This window comes from Electrona antarctica (assembly GCF_951216825.1).
Source record: "Electrona antarctica genome assembly, chromosome: 18".
NCBI classification, from domain to species: domain Eukaryota; kingdom Metazoa; phylum Chordata; class Actinopteri; order Myctophiformes; family Myctophidae; genus Electrona; species Electrona antarctica.
The window spans coordinates 24,679,306-24,699,867 of NC_136799.1; the positions used below are offsets into that span (position 1 = coordinate 24,679,306).

At 43.3% G+C, this 20,562-nt stretch overlaps 1 protein-coding gene across 2 annotated transcripts in view; it reads right to left on the reverse strand.

Annotated features, from left to right (window-relative positions):
- Nucleotides 1–20,562, reverse strand: part of LOC306941652 (plastin-1-like) — a 42,780-nt gene that overhangs the window by 6,671 nt on the left and 15,547 nt on the right. For both annotated transcript variants that reach the window (XM_079527234.1, XM_079527235.1), the window contains 10 exons: nt 11,623–11,703; nt 10,997–11,157; nt 10,556–10,685; nt 9,903–10,035; nt 9,528–9,609; nt 8,047–8,212; nt 7,020–7,162; nt 6,715–6,810; nt 5,132–5,327; nt 4,262–4,340 (listed from right to left, as the gene is read on the reverse strand). In XM_079527234.1, the coding sequence (XP_079383360.1) occupies nt 4,262–4,340; nt 5,132–5,327; nt 6,715–6,810; nt 7,020–7,162; nt 8,047–8,212; nt 9,528–9,609; nt 9,903–10,035; nt 10,556–10,685; nt 10,997–11,157; nt 11,623–11,692 (1,256 nt within the window). In that variant the 5' untranslated portion in view covers nt 11,693–11,703. The remainder of the gene's footprint in view (nt 1–4,261; nt 4,341–5,131; nt 5,328–6,714; nt 6,811–7,019; nt 7,163–8,046; nt 8,213–9,527; nt 9,610–9,902; nt 10,036–10,555; nt 10,686–10,996; nt 11,158–11,622; nt 11,704–20,562) is intronic.

Here is a 20,562-nt window from a genome sequence, read left to right on the forward strand (position 1 = left end):
ACGCGTGCGCTGTGTCCTAATTCTTTTTTTTATACTTTCTACTTCGAGTTCTTATCTGTTTAGGATTTATGCGTTCCTGTTATGTTGATATATCGCTGTAGGAACCCATGGATATTACTTCTTTTATAGTCTTCTTTCTCTCAAACCTCCGGCCGGGGTGCGAGAGTAGAAAGGTTCTTTTATACCGTAAAAAGGTCTGTGATTCCTTTCACCATATGATTACACATTTTTTTATCACCCCTTTTACATTGTACCTTATAGTAGTGTTCGGTTTTTATGACACTAATGATTTTAGAGTGTGTAGGCTCCTTATCTAAGGAATTTAGGTAGGAGTACTCTCCATGTCTCTCACTCCCTCTCTGGGACTGAGTGCGTGCGTGTGTGTGCGTGTTAGAACGCATGGCTCCATCTGTTCTCTCTCCTTCTCTCCTCTGTCTGTCTGTCTGCGTGCGTGTTCGTGCGTAGGTGTGTATATCACTGTCTTGTGTTTATATGGATGTGTGTGTTGTCCCGTAGAACAGTTATTCTTCTTTTAATAGTTGAATGAGGTGGGTGTGTATGTAACGTACCATTTGTTCAATGTCACCTTCATATATTGTATATTCATTTTATTTGTATTTAGAGTGACTGAGTGAGTACGTTTGTCCTGTGGGCGGATATGTTGCTCTTGTCTATGTGTGTGTGTGCATGCGTTCGTGCGTGTGTGCGTGCATGTTGCGTATGTGTGTGAGTGAAACACTTATTTTTGAAGAGTATGATATTAGGGATGCGTGACGACTATTTATTATTGATTTATTTATCTGTCAGGCTCCGTGTTCCGCCATTTATCATCATTTCATACACTTTATAATTGTCTAGTGGCCGTACCATGGTTTTTCATTTTTACATAACACCCCTTCAACATTTGAATGCCCATTATCATGACAATTTATTATTGATTTCAACCAATCCCCTTATTGATTTCATTCATTTATTATTTTGTTATTATTTCATTTCATTTATTTTTTGAGTGGTGTCAACCATTCTTTCCCAAGACATTTTATTCCTGTTATTTTAGATTTTTTTTTTTTGGAATTTTTTGGTTTGAACTTTTTGCTCTATCTCTCTGAGACCTGATGTGTACAAATCATGGTCAATTTCGGTCTATCTTGACCTTGGCTAACCTGCGTGTGGCGATTAGCTACGTCAAATAACGCGCAGGGGACATTGTGCGACCCAGGGGGGTCGTACTAGGCCGCGGACTACATGGGAAGGGGGGGTCTTGATTTAAGTTAAATCCCAGAGTGGTACAGATACAAGTTCTCTGTATTCACTGATTTTTCTTAGGCAGAAGGCGTCCCATCCTATGCAGAACATATAAACGATTCTGCGCCCCATTTTGGGCAAATCTTCGTCTATATACTTTGTTTTCTACTCGAGATATCGTTTTATTGTATTCTCCCTCCCTTATCATTAAGGTGCACATACATACGTAGAATGCTGGGTCTCTGTCTGTCTCTTTCTCCCTGTCTACCTACACGCCCTCCTTTCACCATTAAGCTGTGTACATGCGCGGTTGGTAGATCAGTCATTTTCATTTTTATTTTTTTTAAAACTATACCCTGTGGATGTTTACCCTGTTGATGAATTGTTTATAATTGTTGTTTCATTTCATTCACCAGTTGTTTTTTGTCTTTCTGTTTTTATCTCACAGATACGGATCTCTGGTGGTTTCGTGGTCAGGAACAAACCCGGGACGGAGTAATCTAGAGGTCAACAAAAAGTGATGGAGAATAGAGTGAAGGAATGTGTTGTCGACCTCGAGATCCCTTTTCCCTTAAGTTTATTAGGGTTTGCCCCCTAGACCCCGAACCACTCAGGGACAGTATTAGGCCCGACCTCCCAGAACAGTAGGCCATCTGCCCATCTGCCCATAGATTTCCCATCGGGAACAAATTAGAATTCCACTCATGTTTCACCATACACATAATTGTTTTATGTTTTTCTTTTCTAAGACACTGTATTTTGCTAAAACGCTGTTACCCCTCCCTACCTAGTGTTAGGATTCATTTGATCATTCCTTCTCCCCTCAATTAATTAATATGGTATTTTGACTATTCATTTTCCAGATCCCAGATCTGCTTCATTATATAGATTATGTAAACTGAATTATCCCATCTTTGGACAATCTAAATTTCCTTCCATTAGGATTCATTATCCCACCTCATCATATTTTTATTATTTTAGATTTGATTCATATTTTACCTCTGAATTTGGAATATCCCTCCATTGTAAACATTTAACCTTTATTATCCCCGAACCACCCCTTGACCTTACATTGAGATATTTAGAATAGGGACACCTTCCCCTTCCATTTCATTTTATTATTTTGTTTTCATCACCTTGAGTTTGACTTGATTAGGCATATATATCCTCCCCTAAATAGACTTGATTCTATATTTGGCCTTCATGGTACTAATGGACTCACCCGGAAGCTGCTACGATCGGCGCAGGAGCGCAACAAACATAACACCATCGATTACCCTGTCCCCCTTTCCAAGCTCTGCTTGGTATAAGAACTGTTAGGTGCATCTCCCGCCGTTTTCTCCCGTTTGAATCACAGAGATCAAGTATCTGTCAATGAGAAAGTATAGGCTGAGATTGTCACCTATGGGTCACCTGTTATGTCACCCATCCTGGGGGCGGGGCGAAGATTCGGCTCCGACTACGAGCGAAGAAGAACTATCGCAGTATCTGCGCTGCTAAAAAGAACTTTGTTGTCAAATGACACTTTCGACGGCGTAGGAACGCTGCAACATTGCTGAGTTCCTTGGGAACCCCGAAGACTTCGAGAGAGAGAAAAGTCATTCTGTCTCTCTCCCACAGTACCATCTAAATAAGGAGTGATTGTTTGCCTAGTCTTAAGTCAAAACTATTTTTTATTTTTCATTGTTCCTGTTTCCAATCTGGTTCTATTCCCCTCCTGATCCTTAATATAGAGTGAATTTTATTTCTCATCTCCCAATTGACCCTTATATTATTTTAAATGTAATTCCCTGAAGATTGATTATTGATTATTGATCACATTTGACACATCATCCACAAAACGTGATGGAGTTGATAGTTATGGTAGATCTGCTATTTTGGTATTTTTGTGGACTTGTGTCAATATGTTCCCTTTTGGCCCAGACCGTGTTCTCCTTATCCTATTTATGTCATGTCACCCTCCACAGGCCTAATCATCTCAGACCTATATTATTATATCATATTATATTATGGGTTGCCTGACGCCAAGTTAAGATTTACTGTCTGCCTGTAGCCACCAAAAGTCACCATACTGTAGTGTGCTGTTTTGATTTAGTTTACATGCAGCTGCTTCGATATCAGTGTGGCCTTGGGGCCTAGTGAGAGAGCATTTCTCTCTGGTAAGAGTTCACAGCTAGCCGGGAAAGAAATGTTATCTTCAGGTTGCCATAGCAACGCCAGCCTCAGCGCTTTCCCGGTCTATGAAGCTGTCACAATATCAGTTTCATCATCTATGTGCTGGTCCAATGAGCAGTGCCAGCGTGGAATAGTGGAAATTAACTGTGTATTCAGCCAATGAAATGTGTATCAACAATAACGTATTCTACAGTATTAATGCCTTTGAAATGAATTGTTCGTCAGAGACTACCCTGTGCCCTTTTGGTGGTACAGGGGAGAGTTATTTGGCTGTATGTGAGTATCATTCTGTCTCTCAGATCTGGAAAATGAATTAACTAAACCATAATTGTTCTGACTCGACAATCATTCTTCTGGTGGACTCATCTTTTTATTGGGTACTTAAAGAGTATTTTTCTAAAAGAGTATTTCCTGCTCAGATCAACTTTTGGAAGTTGTTCTTTCTGCTTAAAGTAATCCTGTTAAAGCTAATTGTTAACTTGGTCATAGGCTCTCTGCCTAGTGTTGTGGTGCCGAGTATTATGTGTACTCTTTGAGTACTTTCTCAAAAGTATTTTTTATAGTTATAGCCCTGTGTAGCTCAGTAATTCAGTATTATACAGTCCTTTTCTATCCTTGGTGAATCATTAATTGTCCCTTCTGCATTTTATATGCAACTAATGGGTTTTATCTTAATTATAAATCCATCAGTGAGCATCAGCTATTCAGCAACCTGACTGGAAATAATAATAACTGTTGAATGATTTGATGCTTCGCTAAAAACAGTTAATCCTTAATGATGTTTTGGCCTTTGTGGTATACAAATGTTATAAAGTTGTGGTAGTTCTGTGTCAGTTTATACCAGTATAAATGGTTGACATATGGAGAGACGCCCAATGAGTTCATCCAGTTCCGGAAGGTTCTCTCTTCTCTGGACTCACCTAGAAAGGGACCAGATTATAATGAAAGAGTTAGTTATTTTTCTCCTTTTATCTCTCTCTTTTTTATGTTCTGATTTAATGGTCACTTTCTGTAGCTTCTTAATATCAACCTGTGACTGTAAGCCTGTCTTTGGTGAAAGCAGTGACACTGACACAAACACGTTTGAGAAGTTGACTACCGACTGTATAACGCCATCTATGTTTCAGATGGGAGGATAATAGGCAAAACAGTAGTATGTATAAAATATACCATAACATATGCTAGAGGCAGTGAATACGTTGCTAAACTAATCACATATTCACAATGTCCTGGCTTTGCTTACTGGTTTGTTTACTAGTTTGATGGCTGCTTTTGTTACACTCCTCTGTCCTCACTTTCTGTCTATTCACTGTCCTCTCTCAAACATCTTAGGCTGAACAGCCAACAACTATTTCTGAATAATGTACTAAATTAGCTGAGTTTGTTTAGAGCAGGGGCTAATGAATTTAGACAACAGACCATAATGAATATACTAATAACATCTAAGGAGATTCAATAATCCTAGTTTATTAGGCAAGTAAAGGCAACATAACATAAATACTTTTTTATTATTATTTATTAAGTATTTATGTTTAAATTACAAGATTTGTAGTGTTATACAACGATGCATGTATAATACGCAGATATCTTGCATAAACATATGTTTTCAGAGTTTAGTTTGTTACTTAGAAGTCAGTCCAAAGAAATCACACTGCGTGCGTGCGTGCGTGCGTGCGTGCGTGCAGTATGTGTTTGTGTGTGTCGGACTCACCCTCTATGACTGTAGTGTCTATGCCATTACTGTTAGACTTCTGCATAGCAGGGTGCATGTTGAAGAGGTTGGCTACGAAGGCCAGGTTCAGCTTGCTGTTTCCAGATGTGACATCATTAGGAGAGACAAACTGCCTGCAGTCCAGTCTGGCTGCCTGACAGAGCATCAACTCAGCTCTGTGCTCCAAATCAGGATGCTACAAAGATACATCAAGCATACATATACTGAACAAAAACACAATGCAGAGTGCACACATCTCTGGTCGAAACTGTTGACACGACCCTTTAAGTACTGTACTTAAGTATACTTTTTAGGTATTTTTTCCTTTCTTATATATTTTTTTTTAATACATTTTTATTTCGTTTTTAGAAGAAAGGGACAGGTACAGCTACAGAAAATGCAAATAAAACAATTCAGATTCTTTGCCAGCTACAGTATCAGTAAGACGCTTGCCCCCTTGCCTCATTTTTAAAATCCTACCTCCAGACCCCAGCACCAACCACCATTGACAAAAAAAGGGAATAATAGTAATAATAATTATAACGATAACAACAACAATTAAATACAACATAAAACTAGATTTGTTAAATTAACAACAAATTATAAATAATAAAAATGTTTTTTTTTTACTTTACTGGAGTATTTCCAATTTTCAATACTTTTACTTCTACTAAAACTGTATAGTTACTAGTTACTTTGTAGATTTTGATTATTATATCACAAAACATGCATTAACCACTTGTAGATCACATAAAAGAGATACGTCTAAGTCATAGATGTTCGTTTCATTTCCTTCAGAAGATTTAATATTACATTTTTTGAGACAACACAGACAGAGACATGTATGTCAGAACTATATGTCTGTGCATAATTACACAATTTATTTGTCCGATTTACATAAAAGGATAAATTTGTTTTCATTTGTTTGAAGTGCCAACTGGAGAGTAGGGGACAAGGCATTGATAAGAGTCTCAGTTTACTGACTGACATCTTATCTGACAGCATGATAACAGAGCTGGAGGGTCAGAGATAAGGAAATTAGAATTTCTGTAATCATTTCCTCATTGCCTGTTTTGCCTCAGGTCACCCCTGTAAATAACTCACTTCATCCATGGCACGCATGAATTACATTGATACTTTACAGCACCTTTGATATTGAATTTGCCATTCGGCCCTAAGATAAGTATGTTCACGAGGAAAACATGACATAATATCCGTTTCCATTAGGACAGGTCAAAGATTATTTCAAATTATGTTGATGTGTGGACCCCAGGGGACCCCAGTGTGGACCCCAGGAAGGTAGTAGCTAATGGGGATCCAAATAAAAAATAAAAATAAGATGTTCAATCACTCTGGGGGGAAAACATAGAAGATCTACAATGCGATACGATTTAGATTAGATTTAGTGTAGATCGAAGAATAATGTGTGGCAAAGTGCTATTAAGTATTGCAGATCTATCGTAAGTGGTTAAGCTGAAGTGATATGGATTAATTCCAAATATTATCAGAAGTATTCTGCGGCATGCACCGCTGGACTTGTGCCACTGCACCCACTTTGAGAAACTTTGGTTTATAAGACTTACATTGAGGCCAGTCATATCGATGTCCACACTCATCTCAAACTCGTCCTCTCCTTTAGGAGAGATCTGGTCCAGCAGGTGGAAATAGGCCCTGGAGTCCTGCAACATTACATATAGCACATAGTAAGTTTACATTAATTGTGTGTGTGTGTGTGTGTGTGTGTGTGTCTGTGTGTGTGTGTGTGTGTGTGTGTGTGTGTGTGTGTGTGTGTGTGTGTGTGTGTGTGTGTGTGTGTGTGTGTGTGTGTGTGTGTGTGTACGCGTGTGGAGGGGGGGATGCGTGCGTGCGTGATTATACTGCATGGTACCTTGATGTCTTCACTGAAGTTACAGATGAGCTCTGCTCCTGCGTTGCGGAGGTGGTGGTTGACCCAGCGAAGGAGCAACTCCTCAGGAGAGACAGACAGCAGGCGGTCCAGCTCCTCGCCCTCTTGCAGCAGACCAATCAGAGCTAGACACAGGCACGGATAATTGCAATGTTATTATAGCTCCAACTGTTCCTGGCGAGGTGAAAAGGCCTTTCAATGCACAAGCATTATTATTATTATTATTATTATTATTATTATTATTATTATTATTAGTATTATTAGTATTATTAGTATTATTAAAGAACAGGAGAGGGTACGACAGGGCACAGAACTGCCAAACAAAAAAGAGTCGTAGGGTGCCCAAGGCCATTGCAAAAATAAGCCAATGCAAAAATAGATGAGTAGGGACTAGGGACTAGGGAGACCACTGTATAATGCAAAATATAGTTTTAATGTAGCCTACTCAAATATGCATTTTTTTTATGTTTGTTTAGGCAGACAGACACAGAAAGGGCAAAAAATATTTCACATTTAAAGTACTTCCTCAGGCAGCTATGAATGAATGAATCATTGCTGCCTGTCTCTGATTTTTAAACACTTTTTTCTCTTCTGCCTAAAGTAAACAAATGTTGCTGTTTATGTATAGGACACAGAACATCAGAATAGAATAGAATAGAACGGTATGAATTCTTGTAGTGGAAAAAAACTGAAAAGCAATAAAGTGCTTACTGTAAGCAGTGAGCACTGCTTACCGTAAGAAGCAATAAACATTCTGACATAAATGCTTAAGTTGCAAAAAAGCAGTCAGAACAGAAAGTAAAAAATAAAATATTACCATTGGTCAATAGAAACAAAGCAAGTGTGTAGTTGTATGTGTGTGTGTGTGTGTGTGTGTGTGTGTGTGTGTGTGTGTGTGTGTGTGTGTGTGTGTGTGTGTGTGTGTGTGTGTGTGTGTGTGTGTGTGTGTGTGTGTGTGTGTGTGTGTGTGTGTGTGTATATTGTATATTGTATATTTGTATATTCTGACCTTCGTTCCTGCTGATTTCAATATCAGCGAACAGGCCGATCTTGATAATCTGCCAGAGCAACCCTAGGACCAAGTGCGGTTTTCCAGCCATGAGATCGTGTGCATCGATGTTTACCACAGTACAGCCTATGGCTGATGCTGAGTTGAGAGCCAACATCAGATTCTCCTACAAAGAAAAAAATCACACCCGTGTGAACTGAGTGGTGCAAGGTCTTATATAGCCTGATCAGCTGTGGTCTGACGTAATGTCAGTGACCATAGCAACCATGCTCATTTTGTTGGTACGAACAAACAAACACGGGTACACGGGTACAAAGCCAGTTGTTGGAGTGGTTTGCACCACTCAAAAAATATATTGAGAATAAACATTAAGAAATGAGTGACCTTTTCATGGCTTCATCCTGTTGATGATACAGCAATTTATAACAGCAATATAACAAAACGGACGGGACCAGTACTGTAAATGAACACCGAGTACAACAACTGGGGACAAAAACATTTTAGTTCACACTCACAAAAATAAAATAAAATAGTTCAACTTACTGAAATTATATTGTGTCTTTATCAAACTATAATAACTCAGTTGTACTTGAATGTATGTCTCCCTGAAAAAGGTATGGTGAAATGAAAAATCACACCTGTGTGAAGTGAGGGGCGCTCTTATCATCGTACATCATCATGACGTAAAATAGACACTATGCCTATTTGCTGATGACGTAAAATTCTCCATTCATTGTCAATGGGACATTAAGCCGATTTGCTCAGACACTATGATGTAAAATTCTCCATTCATTGTCAATGGGAATTTAATGTTTGTGTAGATCAAAAATCACACGTGTGTGAAGTGAGGGGCGCTGTTATCATCTTCCAACATCACTACCAAAACATCTTTTATGACATAATTATCAGACAAAACAAACATTAAACTCTAAATGTAAACTATAAAACTAAAGTTTTTAATGTTTGTTTAAAGAAAAATAAACATTAAACCTGTATATAGGAGGGATTAGCGCCCCTCAAAAATAGACACTAAGCCGATTTGCACAGACACTATGACGTAATTCTCCATTCATTGTCAATGGGAGTTTGTGTAGGACGGAAAACTACACTAATAGCTGAATATAGGAGGGGATACAAAAATAAGTTTTTTTACACTTTTAGAGCATATCCGTGGTCATCATATGGGCATATTACCTAACTATATGCAAAAAAAGGGAAAACGAAAAGCTATGGAAAATACACATTGACGTTGAACAAAATCAAGATTAATTTATATTCATGAAAGTTGATCTATGTCATCATGCAGCACGTTTTCGTTCACAAAAAGTCATTAAGATTGGCTTTTTATGGACCTTTGATATAAAATACACAAATTTTTTTTGCCATCTATTGTTAGGTATGCCCATATGATGACCACGGATGTGCTCTAATAGTGTGAAGATATTTTTCATTTCACCAGACCTTTAACCGTAGCTACTCACAGTCATAGTGAAGGTTGAATGTTTCTTAGTGTTGATGACTCTCTCATCAATAGTGTCGGGCTGAGACAGGTTGATCAGCTTACTAAAGGGAGAATAAAACATTGGATGAGTCAGTGAGTAAGTAAATGACTGACTGACTGACTGACTGACTGACTGACTGACTGACTGACTGACTTACTGACTGACTGTATGAGGGCTGAAAAGGAATTAATAAATTAGAACGGTAGGAGGATTATTTCATACTATACCTTATTACCTTATTGTGAGCATTACACATTGTTGAATGCTCTTCGGCATGTGTGTTAATTTGCTTATGTGTGTCTGTGTGTGGTGTGCATGCATGCAGTACTTCATGGTTGTGTGAGTGTGTTTTACCAGAGCAGGATTCCATCACGGACAGAGGTGAAGAGATTATCATTCTCAGGGTTCATGGGTAACAGATGACTGCAGTCTGGGTCGCTTGCTAGGGCTTTGTTGATCCAGTTCACAAACGCCACCTTCTCTTCATCTAAAATACAAACACCACATACATTTTCATATACAAATGTCAAATACACATGAATATTTGGGCATATGGAAATACATGCTTTGTTAATCAAGTTAACGAAACGCCACTATCTCCTCACATATACAAATACACATGGAAATGTTGCCATATGGAAATGCATTTCACAGATATAAACACTCACATACAAACCCATACCTGTGCATGGAAATACTACTGTAGTATATAAACCTATGCATGGAACACACATTTGACATCTTTATTTGCCTTCACATTTAACAAGAACTTCTTGAACACAAACAATAGCAGATGCACAAACTTGGAAAATTCAACAACTGTTTCAGGATAAGATCACAGGTACAGGAAGCATCACCTCCTCCATATATGGCGACTGCTAATTATCACAGACACTGAATCGAATTTTGGTAAGGAATGCCTCTTCCAGACTGTGGTCAAACACACACGCACGCACGCACGCACGCACGCGCGCACGCACGCACGCACGCACGCACGCATGCCTTACCGGAGTAGGAGTGTTGTGTTCCTTCACTGGAGATTCCTGACGTTCCTCCAAATGATCGGATCCCAGTTCTTCTGCCGATGGTTTTTTTGAACGTCTCACTGAACTCCTTACTCTTCAACTCCTGGTAGATCTGCAAATGAACATGCCGTACTGTTACTCTGTGTGTGTGTGTGTGTGTGTGTGTGTGTGTGTGTGTGTGTGTGTGTGTGTGTGTGTGTGTGTGTGTGTGTGTGTGTGTGTGTGTGTGTGTGTGTGTGTGTGTTTCATGACCAGGTGAATGCACATGTTTTATATGATAAGTATGTCATAACCTCACCTTCAAGTGAGTTTACGACATATTTGAGAATGAAAACAACAGATAAAATTGTACAGAATAAGAGACATAGGAGAGAACGCTTCTGTAAATGTATATATCAGTCTGGTACATTATTTGGGTCTTACAGACACAAACTCTTCAAAGCTGATCTTCTCATCTTTGTTGGTGTCTCCAGCGATAAAGGTCTCAATGAGCTCTCGTATCCTGTAGCCTGGCAAGGAAAAACTGGCTTCTCTGAAGAGTTCCTGAAGCTCAAAGTCGCTCACGAAGCCACTGTTGTCGATGTCTGAAAACACACATTCATTTCACAAATACTGTACTGTACATACTACACAGAATGCTTATAATATTCACTCCACACTCATGCGTTGAGCGTTGACTAAACTTGCCATTGACCACTTTCTTAAACCACAAATAGATGCATATTATGATCCATGCTGTTATCACGTGTCTCCATCTAATTATGCAATTATACGCTTACTGATAAAACCTATAAAAAAGTAAATTCCTGCACACACTTATCACCTGCTATAACTTGTACCTGATAAAAACCTGGCAACCTCTCACCTTTGCATATGACAGGACTTACGGTCTATAACAGAAGGCCTTTATGGGTGGCTGTAAAATCATTCCCATATTTGAAATAATTGTAATTACAAAAGTAAGAGTGATGCAATCATTTGTGTGTGTGTGTGTGTGTGTGTGTGTGTGTGTGTGTGTGTGTGTGTGTGTTTGTGGTCTTTACACTGACCGATCTTGTTAAAAGCCTCTCTGAGATCATCCAGGTCCTCTCTGGATATCTGTGTGATGTGGTTCGCCATATTTACTTCTCCTTAATGAACACGCACACACGCACACGCACACGCACACACACGCACGCACGCATGCACGCACGCACGCACGCACGCACGCACAGAGAGAGAGAGAGAGAGAAAGAGAGCTCTGATTCAAACAATTGGCCATATTCAGCCATCTTGCCAGCAAGGTGCTACCTAGGTGATACTTCCCATATACAGTAGGCAGCCCATTCATCCAAAAAGAAAAGTCCTATCTAATTATATAAAACAACCGCATTGCAGCTGTAGGGAAAGCTTGAATTATCCTCTTTCAATCTGTAAAGTGTTTGTTTCATAAAAATCCACCGTAGACATTTTATGAGCTACTTCCTGTCAAGAAATTCCTTGCATGTGATTTTTTTCTAAGTGTTGGAGTTTGGAAGCGCTCGTTGAATATCACTCAACGGCCCATGCGTACCACCTGTTTTGAATGTGCACATAGTGCAGCAGGCAGCAGGAGGTTGCTTTACTGATAACGAGTGCTTCCATACTTAGAAAATAATCATCTGCAAGGAATTAGCTCATAACATGTCTATTTCTATTAAACAAAAAAAAACTTTACAGATTGAAAGAGGATAATTCAGGATTTCCCTACAGGTGCAATGTTGGTGATTTTGACGTTGTAGCACCTAGGTATCACCTTGCTGGCAAGATGGTTGCGGTATGAATATGGCCATTAATTAGGGCAAGCTTCTATGGAGAGGAGTTGACTTCAATTCAACAAAGCCGTATACAGTTAAGTGTATTTAAGACGTTAATTTGTTTGTCACTTGAAAGCAATTGCATGAGATGTCAGCAGAGATACCACGAGAGTTCAGATAACAGCAGAAACACAATAAGGAAGTATTGTATAAGGTTACATAGGTGAGATTACCTTATTGTCTTCTCTCTCCAAATGCATAATACTTGATGCAATAGTTTTAGCACATTTTGTCTGCATTGTAATTGTCGAGTTTATTCCGTGAGTGGGATCATTATAATATTAAGTGCCGGCCCAGCTTATATTTGTAACTTCATGTTGTGTCATTTATGTATAGAATGTTGGTGCTATTATGAAGTTCACTGCCTATACAGTAAATACTCTGTGTTATATAAGAACAGAGATCCTCTTATCAACCAATTACAGTATATCTCAGGGATGTAGATATTAATACAGCTAATTGGGGGGTAAATGTGTTACCAATGTGTTACTAATACTATATACCAGGAATGCGAGTTCATACTAGGACAGGACATGGTATGGGGATAGGAAGTGTCGGGTGACAGAGGAAGGGGCGAGCTATACCAGGGGGCACGATGTGTTCGTTCATTCATACAGAAACAATGTAGCAAACGGGATGACGCGTTTAAGTAAGTCCTTTTAATGTGTTATATGTTCGTTAAATGCTCTAAATTCAGTCATAAATGATGCATCTATGCAGTCGCTATATCTGTGAATTAATAGTATGTATCTTGTGTTTCCCTTGTGTTCGCAGTTATTACCTAAACGCCACGGTCTCAGATTCCTTTGTTGTAATGATCATCATGCTATTGTATTAGATCTAACACGGGCCAGACAAGAAAAATAAGGCTTTATACTGTACACAAGTGTAGTAGAAGTATGTTTGTACGTGTGTGAGTGTGTTATGAGATAATAGTAATAAAATGGCCAAAATCAAGTGATTGTTTACGGGCATTATTGCAACGTCGAGGCTATGTGTGTTTGAGTAATATAAATGTTACCTTGGTGTGTGTTAAATCACAGTTACCAGACCTGTTTGTTATAACCCCTTTGCGGAGGGTCTGAATCAGTAATTAAGCAAAGCTATGAAACAGCAAAGTTTAGTTATATCCGTACAGTAATAATTAAATGCTCTGTAATTCACCAGAGTAATAATTAAATGTGGTGTAATTCACCATAGTAATAATTAACCGTGTGTAATCACCGGTGAGTAATAATTCATTGCGGTGTAACCCACCGACGTATTGCTGAAGCAACGGTACTTAATTCACCGTAGCTATTCAAAGTAATACGAGCATTGTGTGATCCGCAATGCTAATGAAAGCCATTGGCCCGTGTTAGCTTAGCTGTTAGCTTAGCTACTACGTGAGCAATGGTGGTTGTCTGCTGTTAGCGTGACGCTAGCTGGGAAGCAAGACAACGAGGGACGGCCATCCAGCGTTTGCGGAGCATCGCTGACCCGTCATCGATCGCCGTGTCCAAGGACCAGCGACCGAAACCCGTAGGCTGCAGGAGGTAGCTGATATCTGCGGGAATCATCCGTGCCGTACCAAGGTGACCTGAGTTAACTCGGGAAAGGATGCTAGTGGCGTGATCCTGCTGCTAAAGAGGTTGTGCCCTGGGTGCTAGGAAGCATCCGGTTTTGCCGACCTAAATAAAGAGTTTCAGTGCCCACATGAGTGCTTGTGCATTGGGGGGAATATCGCTGAAATTGTGTGTTGCAGAAAGGAACTGTGCATTGACTTTGGGGGGTATACCAGACCAAGCTAAATTGTAAACAAGCAAGGAGCTAGCCACCTTCCCATTGACATTGCATTGTGCCTAGCAACCAACTAGCATTAGGCTAACGGTGGCTAACTGGCTGACTGACGCTAATGCTAAGCTAAAGGAGGGTAACTCCAGTTGGATGTTGTTGGGGCTAGCCTAGCCAATGCTAACGCTAATAGCATAGGGGTTGGGGCTACCACATTGTGTATGTTTCACAGCACGACTGGCCGCCAGAGAGGAACGCCGAACCGGCCATCTAAAAAGAGAGACAAGGTTGATGGGGGGGGCGAGCGAGTAGCCTCGTGTAACCATGGCAGCCTTAGATGCGTTAAAGAAAGCGCGCTCGGCGAGCCAAGGCGCGTTAACAAGGTTAACGACCAAAGCCAAAAGTACGGCTGCCCATAAGTCCGAAAGTGAACTCAAGGCTTTACTGAAAGACATGGATATAGGTTTTGATGAGCTTCTAACCTGTAGCACGGATTATAAAAGTGCAATGGAAGAGGCTGGTGAAAACGCTATGGACATAGCTACCGTTAGTACGAGACTCAATGCCGCAAAGATATCCTATCTTTTGGCTCGGACAGAATTGCAGGAAAACTTATGGAAGCGGTTCATAGATGAGTCTGTGCAGCGCGCCCTCAAGTGGGCGGCAGAGGCAGCAGGCAGAGCGCGTCCTGACCGTTACGAAGAACAGGATATTAACCTAAGTCTTATTTACGGGCTGGAGAGTGTAATTGAGCGATCATTAACAGACATGCAGACGTTACTAAACTCTTGGGAAGGTTGCATTTCTGACGAGAATTTGGCCAAGGTATTAGCTGAGATATATGCTTTGAAAGCACTTAAGAGTGCCAATCTCCAGGATTTAAAGCACAAAGGCGAAATAGTAATAGAAATGAAAGAGGAAATTAAACAAGAAAGTGTACCTCTCGCCGTTGACAATGGAGGAAAGAAGTCAGCCGGTAGCAAACTGGCTGCTCAGCCTATGAAATTACCCCAATTCAGTGGGGAACGCATGTCATACTTCAGATGGAAGAAACAGTGGCATAGGATTTATGCACTCTTTGACAATCCTGGATGGGGTGATGACATGCGTTACCAGCTACTGATTGATTCCATTGATAAAAGGATAAATGATGAATTAAGGCTTGATTATTGCCAGACTTCAGATGAGGTCTACCAAAAATTAGAACTCCACTATGGAAACGTAGGACAGATTGTCAAGGAGATTATAATGAAGTTGGAAAGTGTGCCCGCTGTAAGCAGTGGCCAGCCAAAGGAGACATTAAATCTTGTTAGATTAATAGAGCAATCGGTGCTGGATCTAGCGGATCTGAATGCTGGCGACGTCATTCAAAATCAGCTCGTCATTCACAATTTAGAGGCTAAATTGCCGCCAGAAATGCAAGAACGGTGGCTTGTGATGCGTTGTAATCCAAATAATAATATTGATAGCCAAAACAGGTTCCCGCATTTCATTGCCTTCTTACGCGAGCATACAAAAGTGCTCGTTGAACAAGAACAATTAAATGCAAAAGGCATAGGGACCAAACGAAGTGATCCGAGCCCACGTAGCCGTAATAATGACCGACAGAATGATAAGCCGGGGAACGGGGCGCGCGAGAAGCGTGCTTCGACAAGGGCTACGTTTAGCGGCGAGGAGGCGCGGGGTTCGTGCGTAATCTGCGGAGAGAGCGATCACTCAGGGGCATTGTTCCGTTGTAAAATGTTCATGAAAGCCAACGTTGAAGGCCGGCGTGCGTATGCGAAAAAACATAAAGCATGCTTTAAGTGTTTATATCTACATGACGGCCAATGTAGAGTGCGCAATGACAATTTCCTGTGTAGGTTAAGTGAGTGCAAAAGGGACGGCTCGTCGCCTCCTCATAATTTCAAGTTGTGCCCCAAGGCGCGTCCACGTAATGGGGATAGTAGCACTAGTAATAATAATAGTGACAGCGCGAGAGGGGGGGCTAGTAGCGTGGGGAGGGACTCACGTGGGCCTACACATGAAATTGAACTTAAGCTTGCTGAGGCCGAGTTGACGCCAAAGCAACTAGCTATAGTACGCAAAGCTTACACGAACAATACAGCCACGACAGGCTGCACTGAGGGCGGAGAGATGCCTGCTCTGATGATGACGTTGGAAGTAACCACGAAAAGTGGTGATTGGGTGGGGGCTTTGATTGACCTCGCCTCTGATACGAATTATATCACCCACAAAGCTGCAGACAGGCTCGGGCTGAAAGGAAGACCTGTCACTCTGAGCGTGCAGGGCGTTGGGGGGATGAAAAAGACATTCAAGACGAAAAAATACTCCATTAAGTTGAAGACAATGGGGGAGAAGGGCTCTTCTCCACTGGACCATGACATGACTTGTTATGGTCTGAATGAGATTGCAAAGATCAATTGTCCAGTTAATCCTAGGCGCATTGCAGATCTTTTTCCGGGCACCGATCCGGAGGAGTTGAGACGTCCACTGGAAGTGGAAATACTTATCAGTGCGCGTGAGGGTCGTTTAGCCCCACAGCGGTTGGCTAGATGTGGAGATTTGGTACTTTGGTCGGGGATTTTGGGTAAGACGGTTAGCGGATGTCATCCGTCTCTATTCGACGCCAGTGAAATGATCACAGGACAGTGGGCGTCAACCCATTTTGCTCTTTCAATGAGAGGTGGAGCCGTTGAAATTAAGGCTGCCACTTGCCATACTGACACCAGCGCGGCACTGTCTTGGTGGCGTTGGGACAGTATTGGTGCGGCATGTGATCCCCTGTGTGGGGGTTGTCGTTGTGGAAAATGCGCCCCTGGTGGCAAAGAGATGTCTCTCGCTGACGAGAGAGAAATGGAGATTGTCAAGAGGGGCCTGACTTTTAAGACAAGCGACTCTCACAGCGATGAGTCGCATTGGGACGCGAGCTATCCTTGGAAAGAGGACCCGTCTACTTTACCAAATAATAGGGCGGCGGTTGAGGCCACGTTCTTAAAGTCTGAGAAACGTCTCAGGCGAGATCCCGTGTGGTACCAGGCCTATGCTAGCCAGGTGCATGAGATGCTCAAAAGAGGTGCTGCTGTCAAGCTGTCTAAAGCTGCCATGGACATGTGGGGCGGGGCTGTTTGGTGGATCAACCATCTTATGGCACCAAACCCACACTCAGTTTCCACGCCAGTTAGGATAGTCTGGGACAGTAGTCAAGAATTCCGGGGCGTGAGTTTGAACAGTATCCTGCTAAAGGGGCCCGATGTTTTGAACCCGATCCGAGCAGTGTTGCTGCGTTTCAGAGAAGGGGAATACGCCGCCATCGGCGACGTAAGCAAAATGTACCACTCCGTTTGGCTAGAAGAGCGGGAGGTACATTTGCACCGGTTCCTATGGAGGGACTCAGTTGACAGCAAGATTGAAGACTATGCAGTTGTACGGGTCAATATGGGAGACCGTCCAGCGGGTAGCATAGCTCAAATAGCGATGCGCGAGACAGCGTATCTACCTCAGTTCACCCACATGGTTGACGAGAGGGACGTAATCGTGGAGAACGCTTACGTAGATGACATTTTTCTATCTCACAACTGCCCCCAGAGGCTGGAGGAGGTACTGGCGGGGGTTAAAACCATTCTGGCTACCGGGGGGTTTCACCTAAAGCCCTGGGTACGGTCAGGCCAAAGTGGGAGGGAAGGAGATGGAGAAATGAAACCAGAGACTATGTTGTTTCCGAATCAGATGAGAGAGGAGGACAATAAGGCTCTGGGGGTTGGTTACCATGTGAAGGAGGACAGCCTCTTCATCATGGTTGCCATAAACTTTTCCGCCAGAAAAAAGAAAGTGCGGAGCGAGGAAAACCTTGCTCTGGAGGAGGTGGCGGAGAAGACGCCAGATCCTCTGACTCGGCGTATGTTGCTGAGTCAAGTAGCGGGGCTGTATGATCCCATTGGCCTTGTGACGCCTCTGAAACAGAAGGGCGTTATTCTAGTCAGGAGGGCGTTCCAAGAGGCGGGGTCATTGACCAAAGACACTTGGGATCAACCGTTGTCTAGCGATCTCCGCGTGAGAGCGGTTGAACTTTTTGAGGAATACGCAAAGCTGAGTGCGATCACGTTCCCCAGGTGTATCACTCCGCCCGGATGGGTGGGGAAACCCTGGGGCATCACCTTCTCCGACGGGAGCTCAGAGTCCTACGGAGCGGTGCTCTACCTGCGGTGGGAAACTGCTAGCGGGGTGGAGACTCGTCTGGTGGAGTCAAAAGCCAAGTTGGCTCCTCTAGACCAAAAGGGTGATGCAGTGAAAGCTGAAATCTGCGGTGCTGTCTTTGCCGCACGACTGAAAGGGTACGTGCTGAAGCATAGCAGGCTGACAATCGAGAAGTGGTATCACTTTGTCGACAGCCAGACAGTGCTGGGTGCCATTCAAAGGGACAGTTATGGGTTCCAAACGTTCTTCGCCAATAGGGTTGGGGAAATCCAGAAGGCGGGGCCTGTGACTGACTGGTGGTGGGTTCCCGGGGTGGAAAATGTAGCTGATCTAGTCACGAGGGGGGGTTCTCCTGAGCAATTAGACAGTGATTCCCTGTGGCCAAAGGGACCAGAGTTCCTAGCCAGACCAGTCGACCAATGGCCTATGAAGTCAGCTGCTGAGGTGGCTGCTTCCTCGCGGGAAATCGTGAGTACATTGCAGAGAAAAGTGTTCAAAATGAAAGCATTCTCTGCTGCTGTTACTAGATCCCAAACTAAGAACCAGGGGTCCGCGCCACTGCCAGACAGTGGCGGGTCCTCACCAGTCAGTGGCAGATCTTCACCAGACAATGGGGGGTCTCCAGCGGTCAGCAGGGGTCCTTCACCAGTCAGTGATGGGGGTTCTGTGGCAGCATCTAATGACGAAACTGAACAGCTGTGGGGGTCAGGCCTTGTGAACCAAATGGACTTGGCTAGATGCAGCACACTGTCAAAACTCTGCGGGGCAGTTGGCTACGTCCGCAGAGTGTTGCACGGCCACGGAGGCTTATTCAAGTCCGGCAGTCGTGTACAGTGGGGGGCGGTGCTCTCTGTCGGAGAGCGGGACACAGCATTTAAGGAGCTGTGCCTTGCCGCCCAAGAGGGAATTTCTTTCCCGACAACGACACTAAACCGTCTTGTAGTTAGTAAGAACGACAAGACAGGTCTCTTGCTATGCCGAGGCCGGGTTCAGACCGTTGACCAAGAAAGCCAGGGCGTGCCCATCATTCCTTACGAGGCACGACTCAGCACACTACTGTGTGAGGAGGCCCATCGTGCAAACCACGAGGGCGTGGCTGGGACACTCCTGCGAGTCAGGAAGAAAGCCTGGGTGGTTCAGGGGCCAAGGGTCGCACGTAAGGTGATCGACTCTTGCCTGTTTTGTCGCAAACGGGGGGCTAAGCTATCCAGTCAAGTGATGGCTAATCTTCCTACAGTGCGCACAAGTCCAGCAGCTCCGTTCGAGTACACAACGCTGGATTTGTTCGGTCCTTACACTGTCAGGGGCACTGTGAAGCGACGCATTAAGAGAAAAGTCTGGGGCGTGGTCTTCAGTTGCATGGCCTCACGGGCTGTCCATGCAGACCTAGTTGAGGACTTGTCTACAGAAGGCTTTCTGCAGACCTACCAGCGATTCACTGCTCTGAGAGGCCATCCAAAAAAGTTGTGGTCTGATCAGGGTACGAACTTTGTTGGCGCGAGACCAGCATTGGAGGATCTATACAAGTTCCTAGGGGACATTGACAAGGAGCAGATCCAGCAAAGAGCAGCAGTTGCAGGGACCGACTGGGCATGGGAGTTTAGCCCAGCGGACTCACCGCATCGGAACGGGGCGGCCGAAGCTGCCGTCCATGTTCTGAAAAGGGCGTTGAGCAGCGTCGGCGACACCGATGATCTGTCGGCGTTGGAGTTCCAGACTCTACTCTACCTTGCTGCTAACCTGGCCAACGAAAGACCCATCGGAGCCAGAACTCAGGTCGACGAGGATTCCGTGGACATCATCACTCCCAACTCTCTGCTGTTGGGGCGGGCAGGGCCCAGGGGAGACATCCTGGGCTTTGACTTCCCTAGCTACCCGTACAGTCGTCTTCGGGCGGTCCAGCGCGAGGTGGACAAGTTCTGGAAGCGGTGGAGCCAGCTGGCGGGCCCTCATCTCTTCATCCGAGAGAAATGGCACGTTCCAGCACGGAATGTGGCCGTCGGCGACCTGGTGTGGGTCGCGGACCAGAATGCTCTACGAGGTCGATTCCGGATGGGTCGTGTCGTGGAGGTGAATCCAGATAACCAGGGTGTCGTCAGGGACGTAAAGGTGCGGACATGTCCAAGTCTGCCCATCAGTTGGTCGCAGGTGGTGAAAGACGTGGTGGCATGGCCATCCGTCATC